General features: G+C 38.1%; 1 protein-coding gene across 8 annotated transcripts in view; it reads left to right on the top strand.

Moving 5' to 3' along the window:
• Positions 1-15,978, top strand: part of DMTN (dematin actin binding protein) — a 54,095-nt gene that overhangs the window by 31,482 nt on the left and 6,635 nt on the right. For 7 of the 8 annotated variants that reach the window (XM_074209109.1, XM_074209110.1, XM_074209107.1 and 4 more), the window contains 9 exons: positions 1,588-1,632; positions 2,048-2,150; positions 2,473-2,529; positions 2,708-2,860; positions 4,060-4,187; positions 5,491-5,596; positions 14,831-14,895; positions 15,035-15,083; positions 15,287-15,502. In XM_074209109.1, coding sequence (XP_074065210.1) covers positions 1,588-1,632; positions 2,048-2,150; positions 2,473-2,529; positions 2,708-2,860; positions 4,060-4,187; positions 5,491-5,596; positions 14,831-14,895; positions 15,035-15,083; positions 15,287-15,321 — 741 coding nt within the window. In that variant the 3' untranslated portion in view covers positions 15,322-15,502. Of the gene's footprint in view, positions 1-1,587; positions 1,633-2,047; positions 2,151-2,472; positions 2,530-2,707; positions 2,861-4,059; positions 4,188-5,490; positions 5,597-14,830; positions 14,896-15,034; positions 15,084-15,286; positions 15,547-15,815; positions 15,900-15,978 lie in introns of those variants that run through there. The other variant, XM_074209113.1, reaches the window with a different exon arrangement.

A 15,978-nucleotide genomic window follows, 5' to 3' on the forward strand; every position in this document is an offset into this window, starting at 1 on the left:
GTTGAATTAGGGTGAGATCTGTCCTCTTGGTCCCAAAGAACAGAAGAAAAAAAAAAAAAGAAACTTTTGGCAAAGAGACAGGTTTTAAGTTTGATACAAAGAAAAACTTAATCATTAAACTATCCCAAAATGGAGTGGGTTGTCTTGGGAATGAATGAAAATGATAAAAGGACTTTGTATCAAGGGGGTTGTTTTTCTTTCTCAGTTAGGGATGGCAGAGGGAAGGAGAGAAGGAAGATTTTTGCTGATGGAAAAAAAATTTAATTAAAAAAAAGGAAATTATTGAAGAAAAAACCTTTATTAAGGAAATATTATTTTATTTCAATCCCTCTTTTCAAGGGACTCACTCTAAATGGGGAAGATAGCTTATATAGAAGGGTTTGCCTTAGGAACTGATAAGAGATAGTGTATCCCTCCCCTCACAAGAGATCTTCAAGTGAAAGCCAGATGATCATTAGCCAGGGACATTCCACAAAAGATAACTGTTCTGGTATAGGTTATTCCTAGGCACCCTTTGAGATCCCTTTTTACTTCTTGTGTTGGAGTTAAGGGATAAATAACTACTTGATAGATAGATGAGCATGAAGATGGATGGAGTAGAGGAAGATGCACTCAGGTGGCATAACATGTGCTAGACTTAGAACCAGAAAGACCTGAGTTCAAATCTTGCCTAAAACACTTAATTATGTGACCCTGGGCAAAAGTCACTTAGCCCTTTTTTTGCCTTATTTTTTCATCTGTGAAATGGGAATAACAATAGCACCTACCTCCCATGGTGGTTGTTAGGATCAAATGAGATGTTTGTAAAATGCCTTATAAATCTTAAGTGCTGTATAAATGCTGGCTATCATTATTATTATTATTATTATTTATTAAAACAATCATAGAGGAGATTATGTGAAAGATAGGCCTTAGGGATCTGAGGATGAGGAAATAGGTACAATAATTTGTCTTAGGCAGGGGTTTTTTAACTTCTTGGCAGTCTGAGAAACCTAGGTACTTCTCAGAATAATGATTTTAAATAATTGAAAGAATGATATACTTTAATTAGATGTTAATGAAAACATATTTTTCCATTCCCATCCAAGTTCATGGATCCCATGAAATTTATTCAAGGTAGTGCAGTGGATAAAATACCAGCCTCAGGAGGCTTGAGTTCAAATCTGGCCTCAGACACTTGACACTTACTAGCTGTGTGATCTTGGGCAAGTTACCTATCTCTAATCATCCTGATTCATATCTGACCACTGGACTCAGATGGCTCCGGAGAAGAAAGTGAGGTTGGTGATTTAGCACAGCATCTCTTCACTCAAATTCAATTCACTTGCTTGTCATGGCATCACCTCTATGATGTTATGGTCCTTGAGGATGAAGAACAAAAATCATCATCAATGGACCCAAGGCTAAGAATCCCTGGTTTAAGGAGACAAAGAATGAGTATAGTACTTGAAGGAATAGGGATGCAAATTTTGGCAATCCAGAAAGAATGACTATCAGTGTCATTTCTTGAACCAATAATCAATAAATCTTTAATAAGTACCTCTCATGTGCCAGGCATCTCTAACATATCTTCTTGTACCTTCACAGCGATCTCTGTCACCCAAATCCACATCCCCCCCACCATCCCCAGAGGTGAGTCTGTTGTCCCTCCCACCTATACCACATGCTCAATCCTTTTCATATCCTACTTTTACTCTATAATCCTGAGGATATTAGTTACATGTTGGCACCTCATTCCCATTCTGTGTAGTCCATTGGATGGGAAAATTATGGGCCTAAGAAACTTTCACATATGTAGACATTGGTTAGAGCTCCTAGTACCATTTCCAGTTCTCTGACTGGCTGTGTAATCCAAGGTATGCATTCCTGGCTTGGACCAGTAACTACCCTGGTCAGCTTCTCTTGTCTCCATTGTTATAGACTGATATGGGGTTTAGAAGGGAGAGTAGGGCTATCAGGGTGGGGGTCCCAGGGGCTTTGTAAAGATAGAGATAAAATAGAAAGAGTCAAAAATAGATCCTCATTGAGCTATTTTTCTCTTGCCTAGGTGGTATGGCCAGAGAGCAGGTCACCAGGGACCATGTCTCAGACCCCTGCACCCAGGATTAGTGGGACCCCCCGGAGTAGTCTGCCTCATTTCCATCGACCTGGTAGGTTTCATTATCATCATCAAAGCTTCCTTTTCCTCTAGGATTAACTTTTCCTTACACTAGGCACCAAAAGCACAACCCCCTCCTTGAACAAGAAGATAGAGAACTGGATAGGTCAACTTCTATAGAGCAGGCTGGAAATGATAAATGTTTTACCTCTCCTATGCAGAAAATACCTGAAGAGTGGGTATTTTGATTACTGACTGACTATTACCTGATGAAACATTTATTTTTCCCATTCTATTTGGTCTTCCTCTTTTCTCACCTGGTCACCTCAGTCCTTCTTCCTTATTATTTTCTTTTTCTCTCAATTCTTTTTCAGAGACCACTCGGGCAGAGTTTAACATTTACAAGAAACCACCCATCTACAAGCAGAAAGGTAGGATTTCTTCCATATTCCTTTCTCCTCTGTTTATATTAAGCTTTTAGGGCATGAGCCTTAGGTGTGGGTTGATAAAAGAGTTGGGACAAAGAGAGGGGTGAAGGGAGTTTGGGTAGAGGGAAGAAGAAAGAGTCTGATTATGTGTTAATTGTCTACATTGCTCTTGGCCTTATAGAGTCTGTAGGAACAAGTCCACAGAGTAAGCATCCCATTGAGGATCTCATCATCGAGTCATCCAAGTTTCCAGCGGCTCAGCCCCCGGACCCCAACCAGCCGGCTAAGATAGAAACTGACTATTGGCCGTGTCCACCATCCCTGGCTGTTGTGGGTATGAGGAGTAGGGGATGGGAAACTTTAGGGACCTCACTCTCTCTGTAAAAAAAAAATGTTTAAGTTTTTTCATGCCTTTTGTTTTAATATTACTTCTAGATATATATTTTCTCTTCTCACTCCACCCCCCAAATTGAATCCTCATTTGTAAAACATTACTAATATCTATTGTATATAATACCCTATGCTTATAGTACCCCATCATTCTCCAACTCTCTAAGGAGGAAGGACATGTTTCATAATCTGTTTATCTGTTTGCCAGGATCTTGGGTTTTTGTACTCTCTCCATCTCAACCCAATGGTTCCTACCTCTTCTTCTTCTTCTTCTTTTTTTAAATTTTATTTTATTTTTTCCAGTTACTTGAGAGACAAATTTAACATTCATTTTTTTAAAGTTTTAAATTTCAAATTTTCTCCATCTCTCTCCCCTAAGACAGTAAGAAATTTGCCATAGATTATATATGTTCAATCATGTAAAATGTATTTCCATATTAGTCATGTTGTGAAAGAAACAGATAAAGAAAACATTAAAAAATAAAGAAAGTAAAGATAGTATACTTTGATCTGCATTCAGACTCCTATTTCTATGGAGATAGATGGCATTTTTAATCATGAATCCTTTGGAATTGTCTTGGATAATTATATTGCTGAGAAGATCTTGTGACATTCTTACATAGTTGATTGTTGTACAATGTTGCTGTTACTGTGTACAATGTTCTGCCCAACACTTCTTAAGACCTGTTCTGACAACCAAAATCTTCAGTGATCTTTTCCTTTCCTGACCTCTCTTAGGTTGAGCCATTCATTTGACTTTTACTGTATATTTGACTTTTACTGTATATTACTATGTTCTTAAGTTACATAAATGTGTTGCCCCAATAGACTATGAGCTCTCTGAGGGCAGAGACTGGGTCTTATCTTTTTACCATCTTTCATAGTGTTCAGCACAATATGTAGCAAACAATAGATGCTCAGAAAACTTGAGTGACTAACCTGATGCACCTGATTCTTTAATATTTTCTTTTTGTAAATAATTAATTGATTGATTCCATTTAAAATTTTCTTGATGCCTGTGTTTCTTCCCTAGAGCCATTTCTTTATATATTCCTCCTCTCTTCCCTACCCAACCATTCTTTTATAACAAAGAAAGAATGAACAATTAAAGCAAAATAGTCAACATTTTGCTCTATTTTCCAGAGACAGAATGGAGGAAGCGGAAGGCATCTCGGAGAGGAGCAGAAGAGGAGGAGGAGGAGGAGGAAGATGATGACTCAGGGGAAGACATCAAAGCTCTAAGGGAGAGGCAGAAAGAGGAACTCAGTAAGGTAGCATCCCACTTGTTCCAGGGACTCATGTCCATATTTTCCCCTTGAATTCTGTGGCAGCTCCCATCTGGTCCATTCTGGTTAAATGACCCAGTTAGAAATGTATGAGGAAGGCTCTTTCTTGCCAAATGTTACATACAAGGAATATCTTAAAAATACTGCCTGAACTTGTTACATTAATTTTTTTTCTTCTGAAAAGGAGTTTGGGAATAAAAGATGTATGAAGAGAAGCATACACAGAATAGGACTATTAGAGTCAGGCAACAACCTGACTGTTTGAAGGGATGAAGTACTGGGCAGAGAAAAGAAATAGTCAGTCTCCATCAGGGTTGGAAGGGGGTAGGAGGTAAAAAAACGCAATCTGAGGCTATTCCTGGGACTTTGTTGTTGTTGTTGAGTTATCTCAGTAATATACAACTCTTCATGACCCCATTTAAGATTTTCTTGGCAAAGATACTGGAGTGGTTTGCCATTTCCTTCTCCAGTTCAGGAAACTGAGACAAACAAGGTTAAGTGACTTGTCCAGGGTCACACAGCTAGTAAGTGTTTGAGACTGGATTTGAACACTTGGGCTTCTAGGTTCAGCACTCTATGCACAATGATGTCACTTAGCTTCAGGGGCACAATTCAATTGAATTTGACAAACATTTATTAAATACTTGCTATTTAGTATTTGCTATGTATTAAATGCCTGCTATGTAGAAAAGGCATGCTACCAAACATTTTGGATATAAAGGAAAAAAAAACAACAGAAATAGCCTCTGTCCTCTACTATGTGCTAGAGAGAAGGGACAGGAGGTAACACATATACACAAATATATACAACTTAAAGAAAGAGAAGTATTAATAATTGTGGGTACAGGAAGGCATCAGGAAAGACAGTAAGAGAGTTGGGTACAAAATTGGATCTTGAAGGAAACCAGGGATTTTACAAGACTGAAATGAAGAGGAGAGTATACATTGGGGACAGCTGGATCAAAGGTCTATAGGTAGGAGATGGGCATAAAGAATTGTGCTGCCCTTTTCTGAAGGGTTGAAGGCAAGAACAGAAAAGGTGGCAAAGGTATGAGGTCTTTCTATTAGCCAGAGCAGAGTCTACAACCTATCCTCACAGGGGTCAAAACTATGATGCAGAAGATCTTGGAACAAAAATAAGAAAGTATAGAGGGTTTGAGAGTCCCCATAAGATTTTCTTCTCTATGCCCTACTGGATATGGCATGGCACCTGCTGGATCTCCATATTTATTCCTTCTTGAAGTAGGACAGAAGAATCCAAGTACTACTCACAATTTTCTTCTTCCAGGTCACCTCCAACTTGGGAAAGATGATCCTGAAGGAGGAGATGGAAAAATCTTTACCCATTCGGAGGAAAACCCGTTCTCTGCCTGACCGGACACCTTTCCATTCTTGTAAGTTTTACTGGGGAAATCCTAGATTCCAAGTCTCCCTCTAAGCCCTGGAGCCCAATCAATGGACCAATAAATCTTGATGATAGTACTTGTGCTAGGGGTCTGGGGTTTTATACTTCAGCAATAAGATTCACTATTATTGACCATGTAGGATGATAGCTCTATCACATTTAGCTACTGTTGAAAACACAAGAGAAAAAAAACAAAACTATTATCCCTGATCTTCAGAAAATCACTACCACTTAGGAAAGGGAGACAAGACTGATAAATGAAAAACAATATTGAACGATAAAAGACATTCTATAAGTAAGAGCTAAATTGTGTACCATAAGCTTAAGTACTATAGCATCACAGATCTAGAATGATCAGGGAACCCATCAATAAATAATACAAACAGACTATATATGGCCATTAAGGTATTCAAATTACTTAATCTAAAAAGGAGGCAGATGCTATTATTATTATTCTCACTTGAAAAATGACAAAACTGAGACAAAGAGCAGTTAAATATTCTTAAGGTGAAATAGCTAGCTAAGTATCCGAGGAAAAATTTGAATTCAGATCTTCCCAATGTCAAATCCAATGCTCTATGCTGCCTGAATTGATATTAACTAATTAATTTTGAACTTTTAGATATCTTTTGTATTTCTATCATTCTTATTTATGAATATCCTGTTCCTTCCTCCCTTCCCAGTTCCCTCCATTGAATGATTCCTGTTAAAAGACAGTTCAGTAAAACTAACATAGTCAGTTCATTACCTTTGCTAGAAAGGAAGAAAGGTGCATTTTTTTCAATTCTTCTTGTGGCCAAACTCAACAAAAATTTATTGTGTTAACTGTACACATGTATTGTGTTGGGTACTGTGAAAGCTACAAAGAGAGATAAGACATACCTCCTAACAATCCTCTATCCAAATCATCCCATCTCTCTCTCTCTCTCTCTCTCTGCTTTAACCTCTCCCAAATTTTTCTCCAAATAAGACCTCCAATTCTTTCATTCTTCAGTACTTTCTCAAGTCATTACACATTTCCTGACTTCACTTTCCTCCCTTTCTAGTTGTGACCAATTCATATCTATCTTGTCTTCTACCTCCAAATCCTGCTTCCTTGTCCATTCACCAGTCATATTTTGTAAAATGCCTATCTTGGATTAGTTTTATCTGCCCCTTCCAATCCTATCTACAGGCCACTGAATGGAGTTGAAGGAGGCCACAAAACTGCACTGATTGGGTTCACTAGAAAATTGTTATCTAACCTCAACTGGACCCTCACTACAGCAAAGCAATCTTTTTTACTCTTTATCCTATAGTACTCCTCACATAGGCTTTCCTAAACCTTTTATCCTCACTAAACCTCCCATGTTTCTCTTTCCAATCCCCTTCTCAGCTGAAAAAATTGGAACTATTTTCTGTGTCTTCTTCTCTCTTCTTCAATTCAAAATCTCTTGACATTACTCTCCTCCTCCCTCCAGCCTCTGATTACAAGATGGCCCTCCCTGTCAATCAAGACCAACCCCTCCATGTATGCCACTCATTCCATCCCCTCCTATACTATTGCCCTCTCAATCACACTCTTTTTCCCTCTAATCTTCATTCTTCCCCTAACTACTCGTTCTTTCCCTGCTGCCTACAAACAAGCACAAGACTCCCAAATCCTTAAACAAAACTGCAATAGACCCTACTACAGTAGAGTCTACCCTTCCAGTAGATTATATCAGAGGACTCCAAATCCTCAGATCTTATGACTCCCCTGCTTTTTTTTTGTCAGACTCCTAGAAAAAGCAGTCTATATGCATTGCCTTCACTTTTCTCACTCACTACTAAGTCTTTTGTAATCTAGCTTCCAAATTGCTCTTTCCAGAGTTATCAATACCTTAATTGCCAAATCCAATGTTTTTTGTTTTCTTAATCCTCATCATTCTTGACCTTTAGGCATAATTTGACTATTCTTTCCCCTTGTATACAACTTCTCTGAGGTTTTGTTGTTTTTTTTCTCTCTTGGTTCTCTTCTTCCACATCTATAGACTCATTCTTACTCTACTTTGCTTGTTCATTGTCATTTGCTGTCTTAAGTGTTAAAAAGTAAAAATGGTATGCTTTGGTATGCATTCACACTCAGTAGCTTTCTTTTTCTGGATGTGGATGGCATTTTCCATCACAAGTCTTTTAGAATTGTCCTTGATCACTAAACTACTGAGAGGAGCTAAGTCATCATAGATAATCATCACCTAATGTTGCTATTAATGTGTACATTAAGAGCATTCTCTTCTGTCCTGCTTACTTCACTCAGCATCAGTTTATGCAAGTCTTTCAAGGCTTTTCTGGTCTACTTACTTATGATTTCTTACTGAACAATAGTTGCATTTATATACAACAATGTGTTCAACTATTCCCCAATTGATGGGTATCCCCTCAATTTCCAATTCTTTGCCATTACAGAAAGAGCTGCTATATTTTTGTACCTGTTTATGCTTTTCTTTTTTTTAATAATCTCTTTAGGATACAGACCTTTGCTATTTCTTTTTAAGAGCCTCATTATATTCCCAACCTCAGTGTTATCCTCATTTTCTCACTCTTACCCATCTCATATTTATTAGTTGCCAAATTAGTTGCCAAATCTTACTATTTGTACCTCTACCGTAGTTTTCTCACTCATTCTCTTCTTACCATTCACAAACTGCCACCCTTGTTCCAGCCTTCATTTCCTCACCTGGACTTTTACATTTATTTCCTAGCTGGTCTCCCTGACTTAATTCTCTCCCCATTCCAATATGTCTTCTACTTCACTGCTGGTATGATTTTCTGATCATGCCATTTCCCTTCTCAAACAAACTATAATGGTTCCCTTCTGGGGTTTGGGGGCTTTGTTTGTTTTTTTATTTATTTTTTCAATGGTTCCCTTTTGGATATTAGATTAAAATAGTAATTCTGTGGAGTTTGTAAAAGCCTTTCACAACCTATCCTCAACCAACTTTTCAGCTTCATTATATGGTTTTTGCATGTCTATACTCTCAACCACTAAGTGGCACAGTGAATAGAACTAGACTCAGAGTCAGGAAGACCTGAGTTCAAAAATGACCCCTGAAATTTATTAGCTGTTTAACCTCAAGCAACTCATTTAACCTCTGTCTGCCAAAGTTTCCACATCTGTAAAATAAAGATAATAATAGCACCTACCTGGGAGAGTTGTTATGGGGTTAAAATGAAATAATATCTATAAAGTGCCTTGCAAACCTTAATGTGTTATATCAACATTGTCAGCTATTACAATGATCTAGCCAAACTACTCTTCTTTCTCTTCCTCACACACCTCATTGCATTCCTGATCTCAGTGTCTTTGCATTGGTCTTCCTCCATGGCTACAATCCATTATTCTCTCAATTCTGACTCATGGAAATAAAATCATCTCTTCCTTCAAGGTTCAACTGATGCATCATCACCTGAAATCTTTCATGTCCCACAGAAATACATATAGCTCCTGGTGACTCCCTCTCCATACTACTTTTTATTTATTTTGTATTTATTCTCTAAGTGCTTAGTTATACACATGTTGTTCATTAGAATGTAAGTTCTTTTGGGGAAGGGACTATTCCATTTTTTAATTTTACATCTTTAGTTCCTAGAAGAGACTGGCACATAGTTGTTTGTGATTGTTCAGTCATTTTTCAGTAATTTTTGACTCTATGATAAAATTTGGGGTTTTCTTGGCAAAGATACTGGAAGTGGTTTGCCATTTCTTTTCTAGCTCATTTTACAGATGAGCAAACTGGGACAAACAGGTTTAAGAGACTTGCCCAGAGTCACACAGGTTTGAGGCCAGTTTTGAACTTAGGTAGATGAATCTTTCCGATTTCAGGCCTGGCACTCTATCTACCATACCACCTAGCTTCCCCTAGTACATAGTAAATGCTTACTAAAATGTCTTTTTTAAAATGATTTTTTTTCAAAAGAAAATCTACCTTTTCTCTTTCCTCCTGCCTCCCCTCATTGAGAAAGTAAGAAAAACAAAATTCCTAGGCAAAATTCAAGGCAAACAAATTCCTATATTAGCCATATCCCCTCCCATGAAAATGTTCCAATTCATACTATGAGTCCATCACCTTTCAGGAGAGGGGTAGCATATTTCTTTATGAGTCATCTAGGTAGTCATTGCATTGCCATCATTTCATTGATTCATTTCCTCAGTCTTTCATAGTTGTTTGTCTTTAAAATATTGTTGTTGGGGTGGCTAGGTGGCGCAGTGGATAGAGCACCGGCCTTGGAGTCAGGAATACCTGAGTTCAAATCTGGCCTCAGACACTTAATAATTACCTAGCTGTGTGGCCTCGGGCAAGCCACTTAACCCCATTTGCCTTGCAAAAACCTAAATAAAATAAAATAAAATAAAATAAAATAAAATAAAATAAAATAAAATAAAATAAAATAAAATAAAATAAAATAAAATAAAATAAAATAAAATAAAATAAAATAAAATAAAATAAAAAAAATAAAATAAAATATTGTTGTCATTGCATAAATTGTTCTTCTCATTCTGTTCCCTTTACTTTGCATCAGTTCATCCAAGTCTTCCCAAGTTTCTTTGAAATCATTCTTGTCATCATTTCTTACAGAACAATAGTATTTCATTCCATTCATATACCATAACTTATTCAGTCATTCTCCAAATGATGTTTGGGCACCTTCTCATTTTTCAATTCTTTGCAACTAAAAAGAAGAGCTGCTATAAATATTTTTTTTAGATTTTTTTTTGCAAGGCAGATGGGGTTAAGTGGCTTGCCCAAGACCACACAGCTAGGTAATTATTAAGTGTCTGAGACCAGATTTGAACCCAGGTACTCCTGACTCCAGGGCCGGTGCTCTATCCACTGCGCCACCTAGCCGCCCCTGCTGTAAATATTTCAATACATGAGGAATCCTTTCTTCTGTCTCTGAATGCTTTGACATATGTACCTAGTACAGGTTTCACTGGGTTCAAGATATATAGTTTCTTGGGTTTTTTAAAATAATTTTCACATAGATATATACACACATACATATTCCCCTCCTCACTCCTCTATTTTATTTCTACTTGCTACCTTGCCCCTCCTATTCCTTAATCTACCACCCTGCCAAGAATCCCTCCCTTAACACACCCTTGTATGCATCCTCTCCCCATGGATCTATATATCCTTCTATATACCCTCTTATCCTATTCCTTCACATTCTAACTCAGTACCCTCCCTCTAATTTGTTTCTTAAGTTAAAAGACTTTTATAACTATATGTATGTATCTTTTTTTAAGGTGTTTTTTTTTTGCAAGGCAATGGGGTTAAGTGGCTTGCTCAAGGCCACACAGCTAGGTAATTATTAAGTGTATGAGGCCGGATTTGAACCCAGGTACTCCTGACTCCAGGGCCGGTGCTTTATCCACTGTGCCACCTAGCTGCCCTTCCCATATAATTCTATATCAGTTCTCCCCCTCATACTCATTTGTATAAGATGATAACTTTTTTTAATCTTTTTCCGTACTTCTTTACTTTTAATAATCCCATCCTGCTTACCTCTACCTTAATCTTTCCTTCAAACTACCCAATTACTAGTAATAATCTTGGGTATATGGTTTCCATTTTCATGTATAGATAGTGAACAGTTTGTCTTTATTGAATCCCTTGTAATTAGTCTCTGATTTTTACCTTCTTCTTGGTTCTTGTATGTCAAATTTTCTATTAAGTTCAGGTCTTTTTGCAACAAAATCCTCACAATTCATTGAATGTCCATTTTTCCCATTCAGGGTGATGCTTAACTTTGCTGTGTATATTTTCAGCTGTAACCCAGTTCTTTTGTTCTTCCATATGTGGTGTTCCAAGACCTGCAGTCGTTTAATGTTAACCACTGCTAGGTCTTCTGTAATTCTAATTAGAATTAGAATTTTTTCTTGTTACTCTTAATATTTGCTCCTTAATCTGGAGTTTTGGAATTTTGCTATAACATTCTTGTTAGTTTTCTTTTTAGGATCCCTTTTAGGAGCTGATGGGTAAATTTCTTTTATTTCTATTTTCCCCTCATGTACTAACACTTCAGGACAATTTTCTTTAATTATTTCTTGTATTATTATACAAAAATTCTTTTTTTTGATCATAGCTTTCAGGTAGTCTATTTTTCTTATGTTTCTCTTCTTTATCTGTTTTTCAGATTGGTTATTTTTTGTTTGAGGTGTTTTGCATTCTCTTCTATTTTTTCATTCTTTCTATTTTCTTTTATTATTTCTTGATCTCTTATTAACTTCACTAATTTCCTCTTGCCCATTTCTAATTTTTTTTTTAGTTTTTGTGCAAGGCAAATGGGGTTAAGTGGCTTGCCCAAGGTCACACAGCTAGATTATTATGTGTCTGAGGCTGGATTTGAACTCAGGTACTCCTGACTCCAGGGCCAGTGCTCTATCTACTGTGCCACCTAGCCGCCCCCCCATTTCTAATTTTCAAAGAGTCTTTTTCTTCCTTAAGATTCTAGATTTCCTTTTCCAATTGGTTTCTCAATCTAGTTTTTCTTGGATTGGATTGTTCTTGTTTTCTTTTTGTTTTTGCTCAAGTCTCTCTTATTTGATTTTTATGATTCTTTTTGAATTCTTTTTGAGCAAGTAGCCATTTAATTTGGATAGAATAGACTTTTTTTTTTTTTTGCTTCAGTATCTTCCTCTGAAGAAGTACCTCAGTCTTCTCTATTCCCATGGTAATTGTCTATGGTTGGGTTCTTTCTCTTTTTTTTTTTTTTTTGAATTAGCAGCTTTTGGTTATATTCACCTCTAGTACTGCACTGTGGGGGATAGTGCCTCTGGTCTTAGGTGCTTTGACCTGGGTCCAGCCTCTACTCTCCTTTCCCCCCCCATAAGCTACACTGGGGGTCCCTCCTCACACTATGCTGGAGAGAAACATCATGAGAAACCTTCAGTGGCTATAGCCTTCAATTCTCCCCTCTGATCTAGAATCAAGACAGAGATCTCAGTTCTCCTGTAAATGTTCATGACCAGTATCCCCACCACTGCTTCTGTCCCCTCTGGGGGTGTTCTGGTTCCTTCTTGCCCAAGATTATGTTGGCAACATTTCCAGGTCTAGCATCCTTTATCAGCAGGTGTTCCCTTTCTTCCCAGCTCAGATACGGGGATTCCCATACTGTTCAGGAGGTAAGAATTCCAATGTCGAAGGCAGAGACTACCTCCTACCTCGGTTGCCAAACCTCTTGCTGTTTCAGAGAGCCATTTGGGTAGTCACATTTCATTCAAGCCAAATCTCCATCTTTCTTGGGATCTTCTCAGGTTGTCCCAGGAGGATCACTATTCTACCCCAACTCTTGTTTATTTTTGCTATTCTACATTCACTCTATGCTTTTTTAACTTGTTTGTGGAGGAAATCTAGAGAGCTTGGAATTTTCTGACCTAGTCCATTGTCTTTCCAAAATCCTCTTGGGTATACACAATTTAATACTTTTAGAACATATTCAAAATCACTTTCTAGAATGTCTAAACCAGTTCATACCTCCACCAACAGTACATTAATAGCTTTTTTTCACCTCCTGCATTTGTCATCTTCCATTTTTGTCAGATTTGCCAATCTGATAGGTGTGATGTGGAACTTTAGAGTTATTTTAATATGTATTTCTCTAATTATTCCCACTTTTTCATTATTTCCCTTGAGATTCTTTACCTTTTGTTTTTCTAGCTAAATTTTGTTTTTTTTTCTACTTCTATCAAGTAAAACTTTGGTAGTTTAATTGGTATGTAACAAAATAAGTAAATTAATCGAGGAAACATTGTCATTTTTATTTTATTGGTTCAGCCTACCCAAGGGTAATTAGTATTCCTCAAATTATTAAAATTTTTATTTATTTGTATAAAGAAGTTTTTATAGTTTCTGTGTCTGCCTTGGGAGGTAGAGTCTCCAATATTTAATACTTAGAATATTTTAAATGGAATTTCTCTAGCTCTTCTGCTGTACTTTTGTGAAAATATTGACATTTTGATGATTTAGAGCAATAATTCTTTACTGGAATTATTTGCTTCAGGTTTTTTAAAAATAACTACTCAAAGTTCTCTAAGTAAACTATCATATCATCTTCAAAAAGTGATCATTATGTTTCCTCTTTGCCTATACTTGTTCTCTTATTTTCTTTTTCTTGTCTTATTGTAACTAGTATTTCGAGCACTACACTGACTAATAATAATGATAATGGATTATCTTACTTTCTCCTGATCTTATTAGAAAGGCCTCTAGTTTATCTTCATTACAGATAATGCTGGATCTTGGTTTTAGATAGAAGCTATTTATTATTATTAAGGAAAGATTCATTTATTCTTGTGCTTTCTAATGTTTTTAACAGGAATGGATGTGAACATATTATCTAATAGGGGAATAAGATGCTAACACAGATAATCTAATACACAACAAATTAATTAGATAGGGACAAAACTAAGTGCTAATTACTAATATGGAGGATCAAAGAAGCCTTCCTGGAGGAAGTCATATTGAGGATAGGCTTTAAAAGATATGTAAGAATTCAGTGGGCTAAGATGAAAATGAAAACATTCCAGGCAGAGAGAGCAGCCTAAGCAAAAGCAAGAGAATCCAGAGAGTGTTTGGGGAGAAAAAGCAGTCTGGTGCTCACAGTTAAATTAAAGCTTGGGAATAGGGAGTAATGAGTAATAAAACAAGATAAGGTGGGAGAGATAACATAGCACCAGATTGCGTAAGGCCTACAAAGCCAGGCAATGGACTTTGAATTAAACAAATATTGAACTAGAATTCAATTTTATAGGGCAAGACAAAGGAACATCATTTTTCAAGCTTTTACTGTGAATGTTTGACATGATCAGATGCAGAAGGAAAATAAAATTTAAGCAGGATCTAGAAAGGTAGTTAGTATCTGAAGAGGTAAAGGGAAACAGGGTAGGCATCCCAGATGGTCCTCAAGAATTATTCTCTTTTAGGGGCAGGTAGGTGGTGCAGTGGACAGAGCACCAGTTCTGGAGCCAGGAAGACCTGAATTCAAATTCGACCTCAGACATTTAATTACCTAGCTGTGTGACCTTGGGCAAGATACTTAATCCCATTGCCTTGCAAAAAGCAAATTATCCTCTTTTTAGTGTAGGTGGAAGAGGGGGAGAGAAGGAAGATAGTAGATATGAGATATAGGCCAAAAGGTTCTAGTCCTTGCATTTCCTACCTCCTCAGTGACAGTTTTATGGCATCTTGCTGTCTTCCAGCCTTGCATGCAGGAACATCTAAGTCTTCCTCACTCCCAGCCTATGGTCGGACCACTCTCAGCCGGGTAAGTCTCCAAGATGTGAAAGTTAAAGACAAGGGAAAAGTGAGGGATCCCTCTCTACTCATATAGAGGTAGGGGAAAACTCCTTTATTGTAATGAGTCTAGATAAGAGACACTTCTGACCCTATTATGTCCTTTCCAGCTACAGTCCACAGAGTTCAGTCCATCAGGGAGTGAAGCAGGAAGTCCAAGTGAGTAAAGGAAGACCCAGACCTGACCACTGGGGAGGGAGGCACTGGCAGGTCCCTTGAGATGCCTATGCAACAACTAATTTTCCTTTCAGAAGCAAGTTGTAGTGAAATGGGGATGGGGAGTAGAAGTTGGGGAAAGTAGGGTCAAGTAAAAGGTCTGGAGGGCCTGCCTAGTCCTGACCAATGGTTGTTTTCTTCCACAGGCCTTCAGGTGAGTGATCTCCGAAGGGGAACATGATCCCTGTCAGGAATTTGGATTTCCCAGGAAATGTCAGCTGGGAGGTGGGAGGGAATGAAGGGCTGAAGAGCTGACTGATGAAGAGGAGAAAAGCCCAGGGTAGGGCTGGGGAAGTCTCCCCTCCCCACTCTGGCTCATGGCGGCTTTGGTCTCCTGCAGAATGGAGAGGGCCAGAGGGGGAGGATGGACCGGGGAAACTCCCTGCCTTGTGTGCTGGAGCAGAAGGTGAGGGGCAGAGCCAGGAGCTTCTGGGTCTGGAGGGTTGGGGGAATGTCAGTGGGGAATAAGGCAATCAGGAAATGGGGGTGGGCCTGGGGAAGAGCTGGGCTAAACCTGGAAGGACAACAGGGAAAATGGGTGAATGTGAGGGGGAAACAGCATGAGACCCAAATATACCATGAAAGTTGATGAGAGGTGCTGGGGATCTGGGGACTTTTGAGACTAAGAGAATCCTAAGATCCCAAGAGTCTTTCTCCCTCACTCCCAACCCCCAGCAGATTTATCCCTATGAGATGCTGGTGGTGACCAACAAGGGACGTTCCAAGCTGCCTCCGGGTGTGGACAGGATGAGACTTGAGGTTTGTAGGACCAGATAGATATACTACAGTAGATATACTACAGGATGGCATTAGGGGAGGAGGGTGGCACAGGGGAATT

Source organism: Macrotis lagotis, chromosome 1 (genome assembly GCF_037893015.1).
Source record: "Macrotis lagotis isolate mMagLag1 chromosome 1, bilby.v1.9.chrom.fasta, whole genome shotgun sequence".
Classification (NCBI taxonomy): Eukaryota; Metazoa; Chordata; class Mammalia; order Peramelemorphia; family Peramelidae; genus Macrotis; species Macrotis lagotis.